This window comes from Labrus bergylta, chromosome 20 (genome assembly GCF_963930695.1).
Source record: "Labrus bergylta chromosome 20, fLabBer1.1, whole genome shotgun sequence".
NCBI classification, from domain to species: Eukaryota; Metazoa; Chordata; class Actinopteri; order Labriformes; family Labridae; genus Labrus; species Labrus bergylta.
The window spans coordinates 9,846,778-9,868,762 of NC_089214.1; the positions used below are offsets into that span (position 1 = coordinate 9,846,778).

Below are 21,985 nucleotides of genomic sequence, written 5' to 3' on the forward strand. Positions count from 1 at the left end.
CTGTCATTAATATTCATGAAAATAAATGAATATGCAGCAAACGTGTTCGTTTTTATCTGTTAACTCTTCAGTTCTAGAAAAAGCCTCTGTAAGATTCTCTGGTGTAGAAATAAGAACAGTTCACCTGGGCCCCTGCAGGTATGATGACGTTGGGTCCCAGCGGTGCGGGGAAGACGGCGTGTATCCACACGCTGATGAAGGCCATGTCAGAGTGCGGCTCCCCCCACCGCGAGATGAGGATGAACCCCAAAGCGATCACGGCCTCGCAGATGTTCGGCACGCTGGACGTGACCACCAACGACTGGACCGACGGCATCTTTTCTACTCTGTGGAGGAAGACTCTGAAGGCCAAGAAGGTTGTTTTTTAAATATGTTATAAGAAGATGGCCAAGTCTTGATTGAGCTCGAATTAGATCAACCATAGAAATTGTTTAAATCTGTGTATTTAAGGACACTTAAGCCTACACGCTTAAGACACAATTCACCTCTTACTCCCGTTATTCCAGCTCCCAGGTCCTCCAAGCACATAAATATGACACCATATAGTGTAACAAATGATGAAAGCTCTGGTACTTATTTCAAAACAGCACAAGGAAGACGCAGCAAACAAATATATTTTGAATGATGATAATAGTTTTTATGATGTGTTTAAAAGAGGAGATAGAAAGAGAAATGCATCAAATAACTTTCAAAAGTTAACATAGAGACAGGAGAGACGTATTAGAATCGTATTAAATGTATTATGTGTGTTTGCACGTGTGTGTGTCAGGGGGAATACGTCTGGATCGTGCTGGACGGGCCAGTGGATGCCATCTGGATCGAGAACCTGAACTCAGTTCTGGACGACAACAAAACTCTGACGCTGGCGAACGGAGACCGAATCCCCATGGCCCCCTGCTGCAAGGTGACATCACAGAAAACACCTTCTCAGACAAAATCCAGGGTTCATTGAGCAGGTTGAACCCTGAACCAGAGGAGATTTACTGAATTAAAATCTAAATCAGGAAGATGTAAAGTATGTTCATGTCTTTGTCTACAGATTGTTTTTGAACCCCACAACATCGACAACGCCTCCCCGGCCACCGTGTCCAGGAACGGGATGGTGTTCATGAGCTCGTCGGTGCTCGGCTGGAGCCCCATCCTGCAGGCTTGGTTACAGACGCTCCCTGGACCACAGGCCGACGCCCTGAAACTCTGCTTCAGCTGCTGCTACCAGGGAAGGACCATGAAAACTCAGACTGTTTCACTCATCATAACTTGAAGATACTTTAAATTCTTCTTTATCAGATTTTCTCCTCAGCTCTCTAAAGGAAAACAAAAAAAGATGTTCATCTCTATTTTTCTGTTCCATCCACAGGACCTGCTGGACTTTGTCTCAACATCTGTATCTCCTAAGATGCAGGTGTTGGAGTGTATGTACATCAGACAGACTATTGACCTGCTGCAGGTACGACACAAACATTTTATTACTTATTAATTACTTAGTTTATCTTAAAGTCTGATTGTCTTACAAATTCAGGATTAACAACTGATGACTACAAACAGTTTTACAATTAGTCAAGAAGATTGCTCATGCAAATACTGAGTGGGTTCTAAATAAAGCATTTAACCCTGATATACTGTTCATATATCTTCACAGTATGGTTGGGCCAGGAACTCCCTCATATAGGGTCTGTACCAAATCTCTATTTAGAATGAATTTATTCTATTTGACATTAATACATGGATGATCAACTCCTACTCTGTGAGAGAGTAGAGAGTGGGGAGCGAGAGTCTATTCATTTGGTTTTAAACCACTCGTTTTTGGAGAAAAAAAACATCTATCACACTATGGGGCGGCTGTGGCTCAGTTGTAGAGTCGGTCATCTCTGAACTGCAAGGTTGGGGGTTCGATCCCCAGCTGTCTGATGTGAACTTGGGCAAGACACTTAACCCAAAGTTGCTCTTGCTGCTACGTCGGTGTATAAATGTGAATGAATGGGATTAGCCAATACTGATGGACCCTTCACATAGCAGCCTTTGGGTCACTTTAGGAAAAGAGAATCCCTCTCTATTTTGTAATTTACTTGAGTTTTTTTAAATTTGGTAGAGTCATTTGTCTAAATCAAACAGACAGGACTTTACACACACACACAGTTATAAGTAGACGACAGTAACACAGAGAAAAGGCTTATGAAGGGTCCAAGTAAAGGTTATGACTCCAGGTAAAACCTAAACTCTGTGTTCTGGGGAAAGTTTACATTCGAAGAAATGAAATGTGAAAGGATGTTCTGTCAGTGTTTGTGTCATAACCTACACTGCCAGTAGGGGGAGACACCCTCCTCTTTTTCCTCTCCTTCTTCTACAGTGTGGATGTTTCCATGTTCTCAAGTCATTTTCGTTGTTGTTTCCTTTTCTTATTTGTTTTTTTTTTCAGGGGTTGCTTCCTGCAGAGGAGAAACAGGGTTGCCATGGTGACGTTGGGCGACTGTTTGTGTTTGCGGTGATGTGGTCTCTGGGAGCGGTACTGGAGCTGGAAGACAGAGCCAAGATGGAGGCTTTCCTAAAGGTGTGTGTCTGTGCATGCTTTGGAGGTCTGTTGATGAACCTGGGCTACCTGAAGGGGGCGCTCTTGTTTATGTTCAGTTACAAAGAGGTCAAGACGTCCTCACAACTGCTGATGAACAAATATCAAAACCCGTTTCAAGACATCAAATATTAGGTTATTTATTGTTTTTAATTACCCAACATTTCAGGTAAATTCAATTTTAGGAGTTTACCTGCTTGTTTTGAAGGATTGGTGCGTGCAACATAACCGCAAGGCTATCTGGTGCCCCAGGAGGATGTTTTTATTTCCTTTAGCGCCATCATCAGGCCAAACTTGACTTTTTGTAGCTCTGACACTCGTTTGGCGCTCAGGATCTTAGTTTGGCTAATTTCTGGAAAAAAAATGTATGTCATTATAGTCCTGCTTTTATGAATACTTTTCCTAGATGTGTGATCATTTTGTCTGTATGTAAAATGTCCTCCAGGGCTTTAACAGTCCAGTTTGTTGTCGTGTCTGTTTAAAGCGACTGGGCTCTTCTCTGGACCTGCCGCAGACTCAGGATGATCAGACCATCTTTGAGTTCACCGTCAACGAGCAGGGACAATGGGAGCACTGGTCCAACAAGGTCTGTGGATGTTTTGTTCTGTGTGTTTTTTTTAATAGATCACTATTTTTTCCCCTTATACTCTTTATCTTTTCTCTGCAGAGTCAAATACGCAAACCTAAGATCCTGCTACATCATATAGAAATGTCTGTTTTTTTCCACGTCATTCAGCATATTCAGTGATTTAATGAAGTTTGAGCTCCCAACCAGAAAGTTAAAGTACAGTCAATTTTGTTGGCCCATCAGACAAACCTGGACACATCCAAGTGCAGTCTCTAAATGTTCCTCTTGTATTTATTGTTGAAACTTTGCAGGTCCCTGACTACGTTTACCCCAAGGACCACGTCCCGGACTACTCGTCCATCCTGGTTCCCAACGTGGACAACGTGAGGACGGACTTCCTGATGCAGACCATCGTGAAGCAGAGGAAGGCCGTGCTGCTGATTGGAGAACAGGGAACCGCCAAGACTGTCATGATCAAAGTGAGACACAGAGAAAAATGCCATACTGTAATGTATCGCAGAACCCATCTGCAATAATTAAACTGTCGATTAAAACTAAAAACAGTCCAAAATATGAGCAAGGTTTTACTCTGCTTAAAAATTAAGCAAATGCTAATGCTACATCTGTGGCTCCTCCTGCAGGGCTACACTAGTAAGCTCGACCCTGAGCGCCACCTCAGTAAGACGATGAACTTCTCGTCGGCCACGCTGCCCAGCATGTTCCAGCGAACCATCGAGAGCTATATCGATAAACGGATGGGCGCCACCTACGGGCCACCGGCCGGGCGCAGGATGACCGTCTTCATCGATGACATCAACATGCCCGTCATCAACGAATGGGGTGATCAGGTCTGCCTCAGACTCTCTCTGATTGGTCAAGCTTTTTCCTCTGTTTCTTTCATCATGTTTTTAATACGTTTGTTTTCTTTCTTCTATTCTGACGACAAGAAAATATTACACATTGGGATTTCTATTCTGTTAATTTAGCAACTTGGTTATTGATACATTTTCAGGTAACCAATTACATTTTTTATGAAAAGTTGTTTAAATTGTTAAACTCTTTTGTCTCTTCATCTTGAATGATAAACCAGTGTGTATTCTTTAAGCTCCATTTTTGCGCCCACCCTCCTGATATTTGACATTAAATCTTGACATGTCCTGTCCCTGACCCTTGTTCCTCTCAGATAACCAATGAGATTGTGCGTCAGCTGATGGAGCAGGGAGGTTTCTACAGTTTGGATCGTCCAGGAGAATTCATCACTGTGGTGGATGTTCAGGTGAACAACAAATCATTTACATCTGATTATAAACTTCACAGGTTCAGTTTTTCAGTTTGACATCGAGGTTTACTGTCAACATTTTGAAGAGAATGAATGGATTGTTTAGAAGAAGTTGATGTAGCCTCCATTATGTCACTCATTGGTTGGAAGGCTACTATTTAGCATTTAAGACTTAGACATCTTTATTATTCTAAGCTAGAGAATGACCATGTATCGTTCATAGTTTCAGTAGATGTCGTACTTGTCAGTTGATTTATTCCTTTAGTTATCGTTTTCAAAATGAGTTTGATCTCAATCTCTAGTTTCAAGTCTTCTTCAATACTGCATGACGTTCATTGAGTAAATTATGGTACCATTTAGAGTATGTTCCTTGTCACATCTGGCCCTCCTCTCTGAGTAAACAATGAATTATGTAATTACCTTCAACAGCTGGTGGCAGCCATGATCCACCCGGGTGGCGGGCGGAACGACATCCCTCAGCGTCTAAAGAGGCAGTTCTCCATCTTTAACTGCACGCTGCCCTCTAACTCCTCCATCGATAAGATCTTCAGCACCGTGGCTCAGGGATACTTTTGCCCTGAGAGAGGCTTTGTCGCCGCTGTCTGCGAGTTCGCCGCTGCCCTCGTACCCACCACCAGACGGGTGTGGCAGGCTGTGAAGGCCAAGGTAAAAATCATTTTATTAAAGCCGAGAAGTTCACTTCTGTTCATGTTAATTTGTTACCTTTGTTTTGTTTCCTCCATTTCTTGCTCTTATATTTGTTTTTTCTCTATCTTCTCTTCTCTATCTCCTCTTCTTTTCTCTTTTCTCTATTTGCCCCTTATATGAGTTAAATGAATTTGAAGATTAAAGTGAATCATTTAGATATACTGCTGACTGGAGTCTCGGATATTTATCTGGACACCTGTTAGTCTTTAAATCCTATTACTTTTCCAAACCAGTGTATAATCTTGTCTTTTTTTTCCCCGGAAAATAAATCCTTCTCTCCTCAGATGTTACCGTCTCCTGCTAAATTTCACTACATCTTCAACCTGAGGGACCTCAGCAGAATCTGGCAGGTACAGAACTCAACATTGTTTTCAGTCATTCATCCTTATTACAAATGGTAGATATGTTCCTTTGATAATAAGGAGAGGCTTTTTAATAAGCCAGTAATTAAAGCTTTGAGCTTTGATCAGTGGAAGAACCAACACTTTATATGGATCTCATTAGCCTATAAACAGAATCTGCATTTTAGATTACACTAATCCAAACTAATTGTGAATAAATAAATAATTTAAACCTGCTGATTTTTTTTTAGATCTGATAGGAATATACAGCTGTGTGTCATCAGTAAAATGGAGATGAACAATTATGTGAGTCTAATGGGTGTCAAATTTTTATGCTATATGAGCATCTAAACAAAGGTAATATTCTGAAAACTCCATGTTTCTGGATCATTTGGTTAAGTGGGGGATACCTTCGTAACACTAGAGGACCAAGAATTGGACCTTGAGGGACACCACATTTAATTGGAGTTTAGAAACCCTTCTTCTGTCAACTACTTTACCTCAATACCTGTTGTTTTGTGCTTCAGGGGATCCTGACAGTGAAGTCTGAGGTGTGTCAGAGCTCAGAGCTCCTCTCGGCTCTGTTTCATCATGAATGCTGCAGAGTGATTGCTGACAGATTCATTGACGGCAGCGACAGACATACTTTTAACGGCATCATGGAGAAGGTGTGTTTGTTTTGGGAAGTTACGTGTATGTTATCAAACATTCAGAAAAAGGTTAAATGATGGAAGTTAAGCGGAGGGATATGTGCAGCTCTGTTTTTTCTCTTTCCTCCTTTTCTTTGAGCCCATTCAAATAGCTCAAACAAATTAGTATTTCCTTTTCTGCTTCTTGCCACCATTTCAACTTGACTATTTTGTATCGCAGTGTATATATAACCATTATCTAACCCTTTTTTGCCCTCAGATCACAGTGGAGGATCATGGGAAAGCTGTGATTGAGCATGCTCAGTGGAACAGTTGCTTTGTGGACTTCATGCGTGAAGCTCCAGAGGCGACAGGAGACGAGCCTGAAGACGTTGAGCTTGAAGCTCCAAAGGTAACATTAAATTTGTCTTAAATGTAGTGTTTTTATTTTGGGTTTATCATGATTAAACTTAAGTAAAGTCCCTCTCTTATTAATAAGTAGTTAGATGCCTCGATATTTGGATGTCCATCTGATTGGAGTGATTAATTTGATTTCCAGGTGTATGAGCCAATCCCATCCCTGGACTCTCTGGAAAAGCGACTGTGTGTTTTCCAGCAGCAGTACAACGAGGCGGTGAGGGGCGGAGCCATGGACCTGGTCTTCTTCAAGGTAATGACTAACTTTTTTGAATGTCAGGCAGCCATGTTGGAGTTTTGAGGCTCATCCAAAATTAGATTTCTTTATTCCTTTTCCCCCCTCCAATATTAAACAATTTTTTTTTTTTTAAAAACACTGACTGTTATTTTATCTTTAATCAGATGTAAGGAGTCAGAGAGTAGCATTTGAGTTGAGATTGGCTCAGTTGTCCTCATTTATTTTTAGTTGTGTTCATTTAAATGTTGATAAGTTACAAGTGAAAAATGAGCTGCTCTAACAGAAACATACATTATGACTGGCTTTAAATTATTTAATATGTGTCTTCAATCTCTGCATCTCTGTTATGAAACAAGCCTTTGTTTCCTCCATTGACAGGACGCGATGACCCACCTGATTCGGATCTCTCGGATCCTGCGCACGCCGCAGGGAAACGCCCTGCTGGTTGGGGTCGGGGGGTCGGGTAAGCAGAGTCTGACAAGGCTGGCATCGTTCATCGCCGGGTATCAAACGTTCCAGATCACACTTACCAGGTCTGAGACCCAACACACACCTCCACCTCACATTAATATGGACAGAACAAGAGTTTCATTCTGCAGGAGAAAATGAACTCTTTAGTAATTCAATAACAGCAAAGATTCCCAGCACTATTCTTGTTTTCAGTGTGTGTTTGTGTGTATGTATGTGTATGTCCTGCAGGTCGTACAGCAGCAGTAACCTGCTGGAGGATCTGAAGGCTCTGTATCGTATCGCTGGTCAGCAGGGTAGAGGAGTCACATTCCTCTTTACCGACAACGACATAAAAGACGAAGCCTTCCTCGGTAACCAACACTGTTTTCAACCTTGTATGTTTTTATTGTAAATCAACAAAAGGCAGAAAATTGTCACATTTCTGAAGCTTAAAGCAGCAAAAATATTTGACCTTTATGCCTTAAAAGTTATCTAAAAGATTTACAGTTAATCTTTCTATTTGGAGATACATTTTCTTTCTGTCGATTATTGAAATTGTAGAACTTCTGTAGATTGATAAATGGTTGTACTTCTAGAATGAGAAATATTTGCTTGTTATATTTTGATATATTTTGTCTTGATAATGATAGACAGGTCATCGAAGTCATCTTCTGGAATATCCATAAACTGTCATGGACAGAAGTTTTGTAGGTATTAAGTATTTTGTACTGATGTATCTCTGCTCTCGTCTGAAGAATACATGAACAATGTCCTGGCCAGTGGGGAAGTTTCTAACCTGTTTGCTCGTGACGAGCTCGATGACATCACTCAGGATCTGATTCCTGTCATGAAGCGACATCACCCGCGCCGACCTCCGACATCTGAGAACCTCTACGACTTCTTCCTGTCCCGAGTGCGTAGCAACCTCCACGTCGTCCTCTGCTTCTCGCCTGTCGGGGAAAAGTTTCGGACCCGAGCCTTAAAGGTGAGGGGAAGACTGTGAGCTTCAGCAGATTCTACCAACAAGAAAAGTCAGATTCACACAGTTTATATCGACTAATTGAATGTTTTGTGTTTGTTAACTGTCAGAAAATGATTATTGGTCCACTACATTTTAATGAGTCATAGTCAATGTAGCTTATTTTGTAAAATATAAGGTGTGAGTGTTATTTTCCATTTGAAGGAAGATTTCTTTTGTTGTCTTTAATGATCTGTCTCCTGATCAGTTCCCAGGTCTGATTTCGGGCTGCACTGTGGACTGGTTCCAGCGCTGGCCTCGGGACGCCCTAGTGGCCGTATCGAATCACTTCCTGTCTAATTACCAGGACCTCCGCTGCTCGGATGGTGTAAAGCAGAGTGTGGTGGTTACCATGGGAACCTTTCAGGTAATGCTTCCTCTTTTAACAGGTCTTTTTTTTCAGCAGATGGAAAGTAAACACAATCTTAGAGGAATATTTTATGTTCAAAAAACAAGCTGTAAGAACCAACGTGAAAATACATTGTATCACAACAAAGGGGGTTAATTTATGGAACAGCTGCAGTGACTAAATGAATACATGTAAAACATTAGGAACGTTTAAACACATTTTGAAGAATAACATATTTAACAGATATATAATTAAAGAGTCAATGAGAAAATTGGAATCAATATCAGTGTAAGGTCTGAACCATCTACCAATGAATGTGTGTAATACATTATATTTGTTGCTTTTCTTATGTAGCTAGTTATCTGTATTCTTTTACTTTATTATTGTAAAGCTTAGGCTTTGGATAAACTTAGAAAGCTAAAAAGAAAACAGGGGTACGCTTTCTTTTTTACTTAATCCTACATCCTTTTCAAACATGGACAAGATAAGAAAAGTATGCTCTTATTGTTCTTTGCTTTGTTTGTAGTGTATATTTTTATTTTTACTTTTGAAATATGTTCAAAATAAATAAAAAAAATAAATGAAATGAAATTCATAACAAGGCCAACTCGGGTGCTGAAACACTAAGCCAATGCAGAAGTGCAAAACATCTGCAGTTCCTGAAGTGTCCACTTGAGGCTGGCTGCATAAAGCCAAAGATTCCCGTTTACTGTAACACCCATAATAAAATGTCCATTTTCACAGCAGAATGAAACATGTTTATAGCCCAGAACAAAAATAAATTTTGTCTGAATTTGTACAACTCATCCGTTTTGAGTGAATGAAGGTTAAGAGTTGTGCATACATCTGTTACTAGATTGTTCGAAAGTTAGTCAGCATTAGAATCGGCATTTCCAATTTGGAGACCGCCATTGTGTGGCTTCAAAACTACAAGGGTGAAGTCACTGAGAATACGTCTATATGTTATAAAGTCTATGGTTATCAGCTGAATGATGTCATGACATTTGTCCTCCCATCAGGACCTGGTGGCGGAGAAATGTGCCGAGTATTTCGAGCGTTTCAGGCGTCAAACATTTGTGACGCCAAAATCCTACCTGTCCTTCATCGACAGCTACAAGGTCATCTACGCCGAGAAGATCGCTCACGTCGGCACGCTCGCTGAGCGCATGAAGACGGGTATGGTCAAGGCATTTTTCACTTATCTTCCCATGATACACTTTAGATCTGTTGTCAGGAGGAGGAGCAGTCGTGAATGTGCCGATTGTTGTCTGCAGGTCTGTGTAAGCTGATGGAGGCTGAGCAGTCTGTGTCTCAGCTCTCTGAGGAGCTGGTGCTGAAGGAGCAGGAGCTCGCCGTCGCCTCTAGGAGGGCAGATGAAGTCCTGCAGGAGGTCACAGCCAAAGCTCAGGCTGCTGAAAAGGTCTGACCCAACACCTGGAGACATCACTTGTACAAGAAGGGGGGAAAAATAAGTTAAATGCTCTCTCTCTCTCGCTCTCTCTCTCTCTCTCTCTCTCTCTCTCTCTCGCTCTCTCTCTCTCTCTCTCTCTCTCTCTCTCTCTCGCTCTCTCTCTGTCTCTCTCTCCATGTTCAGGTGAAGCAGCAGGTGCAGAAGGTGAAGGATAAAGCTCAGGTCATCGTCGATGAGATTGAAGCTGACAAAGCAGCAGCAGAGACCAAACTGGAAGCTGCAAAACCTGCGTTGGAGGCTGCTGAGGCTGCACTGCAGGTCACACACACACACACACACACACACACACACACACACACACACACACACACACACACACACACACACACACACACAGGCTTCCTCTGTGTTGTTGACAGAAACACACACATAGGGAGTTTCAGTGATAGGTGCCTGCTGAGCTTCTCTTCTGCCAGCAGAGGGTGTTGAACACAGTGAAATCAAATCTTATCGACACTGAACCACTGCTGACGACAAACTGACACTAAGTATTTACTGAATGATTTATTTATTTTCTGTTTCTCTTTAGACGATTAAACCAGCGGACATCGCCACCGTGAGGAAGCTGCAGAAGCCCCCTCACCTCATCATGAGGATCATGGACGCTGTGCTGCTGCTGTTCCAGAGGAAGGTCTCGACATCGTGTTTGGTTTGAAACGTTCTCCAAAGTAAGATGTTGCGGGGATGCTTTCCTGATGCTTTTGTTGTTGTTGTGGTTTTTCTCAGATCGACGTGGCGACTCCTGACCCTGAGAGAGCTTGTCCCAAACCTTCATGGACCGAGGCCATGAAGCTGATGCAGAACTCGGCCTTCCTCAGCATGCTGCTCAACTTCAGCAAGGTCTCATACATACAACTTTTCAAATGTATCGTAATTATTCAGACTTTTTTTCTATAGCTGCTGCAATGGTCCAAAAGATATCTGTAGGGGAAAGAAAGACTACACATCCACAAATAAAACCCGACATGAACTGATATATGCCCTACATAAGCTGAAAGTACACGGATGATACAAAGTCAGAAAAACTCAACAAGCCCAGAAAATTGAGAGGAACTCTGTCCACTCAGACATCAGATAAAAAAATAGGTGAAGCAGTTTCAAGGCAGCAGTTGATCAACTACACCTGAGTCCTGTGAGATGAAATCCTTTTATAAATGTGTGTAGCCTGGTGTGCTAATAGAGAGTGATGAAACAGCTGTTTGTGGTTAAAGCAAAATCTTACTCTGTTAAATTGTCAGACACTTAGAATAACAGTCTAAAGTTTGATATACTGTAATAACCCGTTAATCATCAGGTGTAGTCAGAGCTGACTCTATTTGAAGAGGAAATCACGGTGTAAGATTTGTGTGAGGGTAAAACTCCCTTCTCATCTTTTCACACTACAGTCCTCACTCGCTTTTATTATACCTGAGTGTGTGTGTGTGTGTGTGTGTGTGTGTGTGTGTGTGCGCGCGTGCGTGCGTGTGTGCGTGTGTGTGTGTGTTTGTGTGTGCATGTGTGTGCGTGTTGCATGCCTGCTAAGCTGTGGATTAGTAAAGCTGGCATTAGTCATCAGTATCTTTAGAGCTGGAAAAACCCTGAGCTATTATTAATATCATGTATGTGTGTGTGTGTGTGTGTGTGTGTGTGTGTGTGTGTGTGTGTGTGTGTGTGTGTGTGTGTGTGTGTGTGTGTGTGTGTGTGTGTGTGTGTGTATTGATAGGCCTGGCAGAAAAGTACAATAAAAAAATACAGTGCATAAACAAGCATAGATTTGTTTGTAAGTTAAAACAACATCCCTTTTACTAGCAAAGTAGAAGGAAGCTCTTGCCTTTCAGCCTCTCCACAAATAGAGGACAGTGCTCTTGGAGAAGGACGAAAGATGTACAGAACATAGAATTCAGTGGGTATGTTCTTTTAGACAGAAGGAAAGAAAATACTGGAGTTCACGAGTCACTTAATGCCAATTTAATAAAGATGAAGAAACCTTTGCACCTTTATCAAATTTGCTCAAAGTGATTTGTGTGTTCCAGTAAGAGCGGTGCATCTGTGACTTCTACATTACTGTATGTCCATGTCAAATAAACAAATAAATATAATAAAAATAAATATGTTGTCAGGCACTTAGATTAACAATCTGAGGGAAAAAAAAACCTTTTAGTGGACACACTTTGATCCATCAAGGATGATGTTGTGGACATTAAAGCCTGATTCACTGCTGCAGGATGAAGAAAACGACGTTCCATGTGTATTTAGGCTTTACATCATAATTTGGTTTATAAATGCCAAAGAATAATGAGAAAAGTCGACCAGAAGTTATTGTAGCTCTTCTTCTGACGTAATATCTTCTCTCCTGGATTCTTGTGTCCTGTTTGTGCTGCAGGACTCCATCACAGAGGAGGTGGTGGAGCTGATCGCTCCGTACCTGGACATGGACGACTACAACCTAGAGTCAGCCAAGAGGACCTGCGGCAACGTGGCGGGACTCTGCTCCTGGACTCAGGCCATGGCTGACTTCTTCTCCATCAACAAGGAGGTGCTGCCGCTGAAGGTGGGAGCACGGAAGGAGTCCGGGGATTTTGCTGCCAGGCAACAGCACGATGTTGTAGTTTGTAACAATGAATTCAATCTACCACGCGGAGATTGTTACATGTGTGTTTGTGTGTGTGTGTGCAGGCTAACCTGGCCCTGCAGGAGGCTCGCCTGGTGGTCGCTCAGACTGAACTGGCTAAAGCTCAGGAGCAGCTGGACGCTAAGCAGCAGGAGCTGGACGCCGTGCAGGTGACACACACACACATAGTCTAGAAGACGGTTCATTTGATTAATACAATACTGTTTAAAAACACAGATAACATGCTGTACATCACATACAAGTACACAAATACTACTTTGAGGAAAATATGTTCAGCAGCCAATGGGTAAGACATTAAAAATGATAAGCTAGTGACGACAGCTGGATGGAGAATTGAATAAATTATCATTCTGAATTATTTTGTGCTGAACTTCAGGCGCTCTACGACGCCGCCATGAAGGAGAAGCAGGACCTGGAGGATGACGCCCAGGCCTGCCGCCGCAAGATGGGCAACGCTACGGCTCTGATCGACGGGCTGGGAGGAGAGAAGGTCGGCCTGTTGCCTCATAATGAAATATTCATTTCATGATCATCATCATTTCATCACAAGGTCCAACTGTCCTGCACAGGGTGCAGTACAAACACAGGGCTGCTCTTTATTCATCTGAGCTGAATAATTAGTGTGTGTGATGCTTAAACACATTTCCAAAGCTGATCACAAACAGTTTTTCTTTGAAGTAATCCCCCCTCTGTCCTGTACTACAGTCGTCAGAGGTAGTAACAGAGGCTTTACAGAGGCGAGACGGTATCAGCCAATCATCCATCAGTCATCACCCCCCTCTCTCTCTCTGTCTGTTGGGTTTCATGTTTTCAGGTGCGTTGGACTGACAGCAGCGCCGGCTTTCAGACCCAGATCTCACACCTGGTGGGGGACGTCCTCCTGTCTGCAGGCTTCCTGTCCTATGCCGGGCCTTTTAACCAGGAGTACCGCAGCCTGCTGCTGGAGCAGTGGAAGAGAGAGATGGAGGAGCAGCTGATCCCCTTCAGTCCTGTGAGGCTCCTCATCGTGTTTTTATTGTTCCAGCATGCAGCTCTTTCTTATCACTAAACGAAACGTAAAGTTAAGAAGTACAAATCTTCTGTTACTGTGCTGTCAGGCCTAAATGATCAGATCCTATGAAACGAGAGTCTTTATAGAACCTTCTGAAAAATAGTTAAATAACACTTTTCATTTGTTCATTTAATACATCTGTGCTCTACTTTAACTCAGCATAAAAAGTTTCTTAGTGCAAACACTGAAAAACTTTAAAAAGTCAAATTAAACTTCCTGCTCTGCTGCAGGACCTGAACGTGATTGGCCTGCTGGTGGACAACGCCACAGTGAGCGAGTGGAACTTGCAGGGTTTGCCCAGTGACGACCTGTCCATCCAGAACGGCATCGTGGTGACGAAGGCGTCCCGCTACCCGTTGCTGATAGACCCCCAGGGCCAGGGCAAGACCTGGATCCAGAACAAAGAGAGAGACCAGCAGCTGCAGGTGAGGAACACCAGGGAAAAAAAATTAAAAACCTTAGCATAGACTGAAGAGGATTTAGTCACCATGATATCACACTGGCTAATTCAGCCTATGAGTTTTGCATATAGGTGTCTTATATGACCAATTGTTGGACAAAAGCAAGTAAATCTAAAGAAACTCATGGTGGCTCGCTTGCACACCTCTCGGGTAACAGAGCGACCAGCAGGTAAAAATCAGATGATATTTTTATCACTGAGAGATTTAAAAAAAAAAAGAATTAACATTTGACAAACAGTGAACAAGCTAAAGAACCAGGTGTGGTGAGCACTGACACCGATAGCTGCTAATTTTTGCTAACATACAAATAAACTAATTTTCTAATGTGACTGGTTGTAAAAAGGGGAGCTGAGACTTGTTGGACTGCTTTAAAGATCAGCATTTTAACATGGGGCTCTATGGGGACTGACTCGCTGCAAGAGACCACCTCTAGTGGACAGTGGAGGAACTGCAGTTTTGGGCACTTTTTATGTTGGCTTCATTTTTCCACCTGGAGTGTTGCCTCTTGACCCTGTGTATTTAATCTTCTTGCAACCCCTACTGGTGAGACGTTTAAGTAAAGCAGAAACACACAAAGTGAATCAGTTTGAGTCTTTTCCTGACAGTTGTTTGACTTCTTCTGTGTGTCAGATGACGTCGCTGAACCATAAATATTTCCGATCACACCTGGAGGACAGTCTGTCTCTGGGGCGCCCCCTGCTGTTAGAGGACGTAGGAGAGGAACTGGACCCCGTCCTGGACAACATACTGGACAAAAACTACATCAAGTCTGGATCGACGTATAAAGTAGGACAGCAGTGACTTGAATATCACAGCAACTCGTACATATACACATACACAACATGAACCAATCCAAAGTCTTACAAAAGCAAACCATCAGGGATTTCTTCCTCGCCTCCTGCAGGTAAAGGTGGGAGATAAGGAGGTGGATGTGATGAAGGGTTTCACTCTCTACATCACTACCAAGCTGGCCAACCCGGCGTACAGCCCCGAGGTCAGCGCCAGGACGGCCGTGGTCGACTTCACCGTCACTCAGCGCGGCCTGGAGGACCAGCTGCTGGGCCGAGTCATACTGCTGGAGAAACAGGTCAGCTCACCCACACAGCAGTAAGCTAGTATCCTTCCCTCTTTCTGGTCTCTTTGACACTTAAATGGGACCATTATTTACCAAAAGACCATCGTGCTGTATTAAAGAAGACTTGACACCAGAGATTGAGACCATAAACCTAGATGAGCCAATGAGTGCCTGAGTGGAAAGGAGGGGCCTCCTCCTGTTCTGATGGCTAACTGCACACAACTGTGAAAATGATAGACATTTCTTGTAGCCAATGACATTTTGAAAACATGGATATGCTGCTTATATCAATACTTTGGGGTGATTTCTTCATGCACAGGAGATTCATTCAAAGTACTACTGTTTTTCAGAAGTGCATAAACAGTATTAATAAGGTGATATTGATACCAAGATAGGTTATAAGTGATGTAAAAGTAGACATTTAGCACCCCCATATGGCTGGAATGGACTGCGTTCAACTGTGAGACTTGATACGATTTAGGGTCATTATGGCAGTATTATGGCTTTTCTCCATTGTCTCCAATATATGAAGAGTCAGTGCCAGTCTAATGATACAAATCTTAAAACATAATCCTCTGCAAACTTTGAATCTGACCTCCACCCTGCTGGTCCCACCAGGAGCTGGAGGCAGAGCGAGTGCAGCTCCTAGAGGAGGTGACGTCCAACAAGAGGAAGATGCAGGAGCTGGAGGACAGTCTGCTGTTCAGGCTGACCAGCACACAGGGCTCTCTGGTGGAGGACGAGTCTCTGATCGAGGTTCTGAGGGTCACAAAGAGAACGGTTCAGGAGGTACCTGCTCTCTGTCTGAGTCTGCTCTTTTGTTTTATGATAACCTTACATCTCTGTGTCCACAGTTATAAACAGCATGTGGCTGAAGTTTCCCTGACAAAGATGAAAGTAACTACCTTGTTTTACCAGGTGAGTGAGAAGCTGTCTGTTGCCGCCGAGACAGAGGTGAAGATCAACCAAGCCAGGGAGGAGTACCGGCCGGTGGCCACAAGGGGGAGCATCCTCTACTTCCTGATCGTGGAGATGTCGCTGGTTAACATCATGTACCAGACGTCTCTGCGGCAGTTCCTGGGGCTCTTTGACTCGTCCATGCGGCACTCGGCCAAATCACAAGTCACCTCCAAACGCATCAGCAACATCGTCAGCTTTCTCACATACCAGGTAATGTTCATAATCCAGCATAATCAAATCATAGGTCAATTAAAAACAGGAGCTGGACGTTTTAGATATTTGGATGATTTTTCTCATTAAATGTCTTCCCTGCTCTGACTCCACCCTGACCTGAGACTGGCTGACTCGATTGTTGATTGGCCGTACTGTTGACTGACTGAGCGCCTGTTTGTCCCTCTGTCAGGTGTTCTGTTACACAGCCAGGAGTCTGTACGAGGAACACAAACTGCTCTTCACTCTGCTGCTAGCTCTGAAGATCGACCTGCAGGCCAGAAACATCTCGCACCCTGAGGTGCTCACCTTCGTCAAAGGTAACACACCTGCACCCCTCTTCCTCCTCCTCCTCTTTCCATTATTACATTTTTTTTTGTTTAACAAAAGCAGTTTGACACAAAAACACGGTTTTCTTTAATGTAGGCGGAGCTTCTCTGGACCTGAACTCTGTAGAAACCAAACCTCGGCGCTGGATCCTGGATCAGACTTGGCTCAATCTGGTGCAGCTGTCCAGCCTGCCCCCGTTCACACAGATCCTGACCCAGGTATAGCTTTAGAGAATACAATACAAATGAGTGCTCAAGGTTCCACCAATCAGAGCACATAAGGAAAATAAACATCACAAATAAATAAAGATGGGAGTTTCTTTGCGTCCAGGTGAGCCAGAACGAGCGTGCCTGGAGAACCTGGTTTGACCATCCAACGCCAGAGGAAACCCCACTGCCTGATGGGTACGAGGAAAAGCTTGACACCTTCCGGAAACTTCTTCTCATCAGGAGCTGGTGTCCGGACCGAACCACTGCTCAGGTCGGATTGCTTTACTAAATATATTATACAATATACTATATTGTATTGTATATAGCACGTTTTATACAAGATAAGATGTTGTAACAAAAAAATGCTTCAGCCAAATAACCAAAACAAGTATCACCTTCTTGAAAAAAATCTTTAAACCAAAATATAAACAACATGTCGGGAGTAGTTTGGACTGAAATGTGAGCTCAGTTGGACCTTCGCAGATGGGTTTGAAGTCAGTGATTAGAAGACGAGCAGGTGTTGTGTGATGATGTGGGTGTGTGTTTGTGTGTGTGTGTCCAGGCGCGTCACTACATCTCAGAGTCTCTGGGTCCGCAGTATGCTGAAGGTTTGGTTCTGGACCTGGACGCCATGTTAGCAGAGAGCGACAGCAGGACGCCGATGGTGTGTCTCCTGTCGATGGGCTCCGACCCGACAGAAAACATCGAGAGACTCGCCAAGAACAAGGTGGACAGATTGTTACAATGAATGCAATGAGTCATGGTTTAAAACCAACAGAAACATATTTTTGGTTGGTACTGATCAATGCAAAGCAACACAGTCTTCTGTTCTCTGCCTGCAGGGAGCGCCATGTCGCCCCATTTCTATGGGGCAGGGACAAGAGGTCCACGCTCGCAGGCTGCTGGCCAACAGTATGATGGACGGCGGCTGGCTCCTCCTCCAGAACTGCCACCTGGGACTGGACTTCCTGGACGAGTTATTGGAGACGGTCACCACGGCAACGCCAGAAAGCGTGCACAAAGGTTTCAGGGTGTGGCTGACGACTGACGTTCACCCAAGGTAACCAAACACACAGACCGGGCTTTGAAACCTAAATAAAACATTTACTCATGATTTATTTTCATGAGTGATCTCTAATGCAGAAGTTGTCCTCAGGGTGGCGCTGTAGGAAGGGTCAATCAATGCTCAAAGTCAGACCTACTAAGATTTCTAGTTAATTAAAAGCCTGAAAAGCAAGTGAAAACCGCTGAGGTACTAAAAACTACAGTTCACTTAGTGTCCACTCGAGGCTGTCTGGAGTCCCAAATGAGCCAAAATACAAAATGTCCAAATTAACATCAGAAATAAATAGCAGAATGTAACTGGTCTCTTTTCACTTAACCGCAACAAGCAAGCCTTGGCGACATAATGAGCTTGATTCCACTGTTTACTTTTCGATTGTCCAAACAGCCACAAGAGCTGCAATGCCAAACAACGTGAAATGGCGTGCCGTTTTCACCCTCACGCCCTATTTCTGTTTTTCTTTCTGTCACTCACTTGGACGTGGATTTCTGTGGATTCAAATCAATACATTCACTTTTTGGTTACAGATTCCCCATCACCTTCCTCCAGTCCTCCATCAAGTTCACCAATGAACCTCCTCTGGGTAAGGATCTCCTCTCGAATGTCTGGTATAAAACGTACCGTACTGCTCAGTTTCTTGAACTTTCCTCTTCCTACTGACTGGATTCTTGTTTGATGTGTTGGGTTCTATGTCCACAGACTTCTGCTTCCCTTGATAATGTCCTTTATGTGTGTTTTAGATATCTCTGTGTGCTTAATATTTGCTTTAATTTAAGGAAATATCACTAAGGAAGCATGCAAACAATGTAAAGGAGTCATGCTCTGGCTTTAGCAGCAGCACTGGATCAGAAAATGATAAAAGACAAGTCAGACTGGCATCTCCTCGGCCATTGTTGTTGACAAAGCTGATATCAGAAATCACGCCCCTCCTTGATTTTGATCGGTCGGTGAGGGAGTACTGACATTTACACGCGCCACACTGTTCGAAAAGCTGAACTATGAGAAACACCTGCTGCCGAGGGTGTTTTAACGCTGTGTGTGGACACATGCCCTTATACCTTTAGCCTCCTTTACAACAGGTGTTATCGTAGCTTTTTGTTTTTTTACATTAGTTTTCTTCCTCTCTTTGCTTCCTCTCTTTCACCAACTATTCATGTAATGCTTCTAATCATTTTCTTCCCCTGCCTGTTTTGGTCAGGGATGAAGGCTGGTCTGAAGAGGACGTTTAACGGCGTCACTCAGGATCAGTTAGACATCAGCAACCTGCCTCAGTGGAAGCCTCTGCTGTTCGCTCTGGCCTTCTTACACACCACTGTGCAGGTCTGTGGACACAAAGAAAAACATATTCAATCCAATGCATCACTATAAACTGATAATGTGTTTTAAAAAAAACACAAAAACATGCTCCATGTCTTTTTGAGTATTCTGCATGATGATCCTCCTATCAAATGATGCTTTTTTTTCTCCAACTTTCCTCACCATCAGGAGCGACGAAAGTTCGGTCCTCTCGGCTGGAACATCCCCTACGAGTTCAACCAGGCCGATTTCACCTCCAGCATGCAGTTTGTGCAGAACCACCTGGACGAGCTGGACTCAAAGAGAGGAGTGAACTGGAGCTGCCTGCGCTACATGCTGGGTCGGTCTTTGAATGGACGCCATTCTGAATTCTAACCAAAAAATAAGTTTTATGTTCTTAATGAGTCACAAAAGGTTTTTGAATTACTCCAGAGGGTTGCTTCTGTCAGCAGCTAGTATACAGGAGTAATCCTCTGTGGCAAAGGCCAGACATTAAAGTTAGCACGCCAAATCTGCTGACAGACACTGAGGCTCTGGGGCCTTTTAGAGTCTGTGTAGTTTATTGTACATGTTGACCTCGACCTGCAGCTTGTGTCACCGTTCAAGACTGTTTATTTTGTTTTTTTCCTTAAGCCTCTTCCTGACTCTGTCTCTCCATGTCACACTCAGGTGAGGTCCAGTACGGCGGCCGGGTGACAGACGACTTGGACAAACATCTCCTCAACACTTTCACCAGTGTGTGGTTCAGCGAGAACACCTTCAGCGACAAGTTCTGCTTCTATAAAGGCTACACCATCCCGAGCGTGTCCAAATCAGTCCAGGACGTCCTGCAGCACATTGAGGCCCTGCCCCTGGTCGACTCCCCTGAGGTCACACAGCAGGAGGCTCATGTTGAAACCCGGACAGTTCAGCAGGCTTTATCATTAAACCTGTGACTTTTTATTTGTAGGTTTTTGGGCTCCACCCCAATGCTGACATCACCTACCAGACCAACCTGGCCAATGAGACGCTCAGCACCATCATCAGCATACAACCCAAAGACAGCGGGGGCGGGCCCGGTGAGACGAGGGAGGCGAGCGTGCTGAGATTAGCGAATGAGATGTTGGAGAAGCTACCACCTGACTACGTAGCGCATGAGGTGACGCAACAAATGTGATCCAACCCTGTGAACCATCAAAGACACAAAATGATAAAAGCAAACTAACTAACTAGAGCCTGGCCCAGACTACAAGATAATCTGGTTGATTTGAGGTCCGATTCCTTCTTCCCTACAATTACTGGGTTGTTCTAGTACACTTGAACCCCACACTGGAGTGTGTCATTGGAATTAATAACTGTGTGTTTTTTTTTTCAGGTGAAAGCTCAACTACAGAAGATGGGTCCCCTTCAGCCAATGAACATCTTCCTGCGACAGGAAGTGGACCGCATGCAGCGTGTCATCAGCAGTGTACGGAGCACGCTCACTGACCTCAGACTGGCCATCGACGGTGAGTCACAGCACACACACACACACAAACACACACACTAATTATCTCCGTTCTTGCCTCAAATGTGCTCTGTATAACATTGGGCGGCAGTAGCTCAGTCTGTAGGGGTTTGGGCTGTCCCGGTGCGGACCAAATCTGGAAGCTGGTCTGGTAGCTGAAGAGGTGCCAGATCACTTCCTGAGCACTGCCAAGGTGCCCTTGAGCAAGGCACTGATCCCCTCCCCACCCCACCATCAGCTCAGGAGCGCCTGCTGTGGGCAGCTCCCTCACTCTGGCATCGCTCCATTAGTGCATGTCCATAGGATCCTGTTTGTGCATGTGTATATTTCAGCCTGTGTGTGTGTTGCATGACTTACAGAGTGCGACAACAGAAATTTCTAAAATGTAAAAAAATGTATGTTTCAGGAATCTTTCCGTTATTATACTTTTTTTCTTTTCATGATGTTATCTCACCAAATGAAATGAAATAAATAATTACAAATAAAAATCTGCTGACGTAATGATCGAAAGAGAAGATTCCTGTTCTTACGAGGGAAATAAAACCGTCGACTGCTTCTTAAGTATTTATTGGACCTCTGTGTCTGCAGGTACCATCATCATGTCAGAGGACCTGCGCGATGCCCTCGACTGCATGTTCGACGCTCGGATCCCTCGCCTGTGGCTGCGGCTCAGCTGGCCGTCAGCCACGTTAGGATTCTGGTTCAGCGAGCTGCTGGAGAGGAACCAGCAGCTTAGCGGCTGGATCAGCGCTGGCCGGCCCAACCAGTTCTGGCTCACCGGATTTTTTAACCCCCAGGTCTGATTAGATATAGAATGTAACAAAGGTGGAAACTTTCGGCCTCAGTCTCGTCCAATCGTATTCACAGATTCATGTTGTTTTTCTCTCAGGGTTTTCTGACCGCCATGCGTCAGGAGACCACACGCTCCAACTTGTCCAGGGGCTGGGCCTTGGATACTGTCACCCTTAGCAACGATGTCACCAAGATGATGAGAGAGGATGTGTCTGCTCCACCCCCAGAGGACGTGGGCGGAGTCTACATCTACGGCCTCTTTCTGGACGGGGCGGGATGGGACCGACGCAGTGCCAAACTCACTGAGGCCCCGCCCAAGGTAAGTGTGGCATTATTTCTTTGAACATCTTTGCTACATATTTGACAATAATAATAAAAAATCAAATATTTGAGAAAGGAAACAAAAC

General features: G+C 43.9%; 1 protein-coding gene across 1 annotated transcript in view; it reads left to right on the top strand.

Moving 5' to 3' along the window:
* The window catches only part of dnah5l (dynein, axonemal, heavy chain 5 like), a 44,435-nt gene that overhangs the window by 20,738 nt on the left and 1,712 nt on the right, over positions 1-21,985 (top strand). Inside the window, exons 52-96 of the mRNA XM_065949156.1 lie at positions 139-356; positions 770-904; positions 1,040-1,240; positions 1,358-1,447; positions 2,417-2,548; positions 3,051-3,152; positions 3,446-3,613; positions 3,776-3,982; positions 4,318-4,410; positions 4,843-5,079; positions 5,406-5,471; positions 5,990-6,130; positions 6,372-6,503; positions 6,651-6,761; positions 7,125-7,279; positions 7,446-7,567; positions 7,952-8,181; positions 8,423-8,581; positions 9,583-9,739; positions 9,838-9,983; positions 10,158-10,292; positions 10,564-10,665; positions 10,761-10,874; positions 12,397-12,564; positions 12,690-12,794; positions 13,022-13,135; positions 13,460-13,636; positions 13,927-14,121; positions 14,788-14,943; positions 15,062-15,244; positions 15,851-16,021; positions 16,151-16,402; positions 16,596-16,722; positions 16,829-16,950; positions 17,063-17,212; positions 17,504-17,668; positions 17,784-18,001; positions 18,532-18,587; positions 19,203-19,324; positions 19,490-19,640; positions 19,970-20,169; positions 20,250-20,438; positions 20,655-20,787; positions 21,375-21,583; positions 21,676-21,897. Coding sequence (XP_065805228.1) covers positions 139-356; positions 770-904; positions 1,040-1,240; positions 1,358-1,447; positions 2,417-2,548; positions 3,051-3,152; positions 3,446-3,613; positions 3,776-3,982; positions 4,318-4,410; positions 4,843-5,079; positions 5,406-5,471; positions 5,990-6,130; positions 6,372-6,503; positions 6,651-6,761; positions 7,125-7,279; positions 7,446-7,567; positions 7,952-8,181; positions 8,423-8,581; positions 9,583-9,739; positions 9,838-9,983; positions 10,158-10,292; positions 10,564-10,665; positions 10,761-10,874; positions 12,397-12,564; positions 12,690-12,794; positions 13,022-13,135; positions 13,460-13,636; positions 13,927-14,121; positions 14,788-14,943; positions 15,062-15,244; positions 15,851-16,021; positions 16,151-16,402; positions 16,596-16,722; positions 16,829-16,950; positions 17,063-17,212; positions 17,504-17,668; positions 17,784-18,001; positions 18,532-18,587; positions 19,203-19,324; positions 19,490-19,640; positions 19,970-20,169; positions 20,250-20,438; positions 20,655-20,787; positions 21,375-21,583; positions 21,676-21,897 — 6,938 coding nt within the window. The remainder of the gene's footprint in view (positions 1-138; positions 357-769; positions 905-1,039; positions 1,241-1,357; positions 1,448-2,416; positions 2,549-3,050; positions 3,153-3,445; positions 3,614-3,775; positions 3,983-4,317; positions 4,411-4,842; positions 5,080-5,405; positions 5,472-5,989; positions 6,131-6,371; positions 6,504-6,650; positions 6,762-7,124; positions 7,280-7,445; positions 7,568-7,951; positions 8,182-8,422; positions 8,582-9,582; positions 9,740-9,837; positions 9,984-10,157; positions 10,293-10,563; positions 10,666-10,760; positions 10,875-12,396; positions 12,565-12,689; positions 12,795-13,021; positions 13,136-13,459; positions 13,637-13,926; positions 14,122-14,787; positions 14,944-15,061; positions 15,245-15,850; positions 16,022-16,150; positions 16,403-16,595; positions 16,723-16,828; positions 16,951-17,062; positions 17,213-17,503; positions 17,669-17,783; positions 18,002-18,531; positions 18,588-19,202; positions 19,325-19,489; positions 19,641-19,969; positions 20,170-20,249; positions 20,439-20,654; positions 20,788-21,374; positions 21,584-21,675; positions 21,898-21,985) is intronic.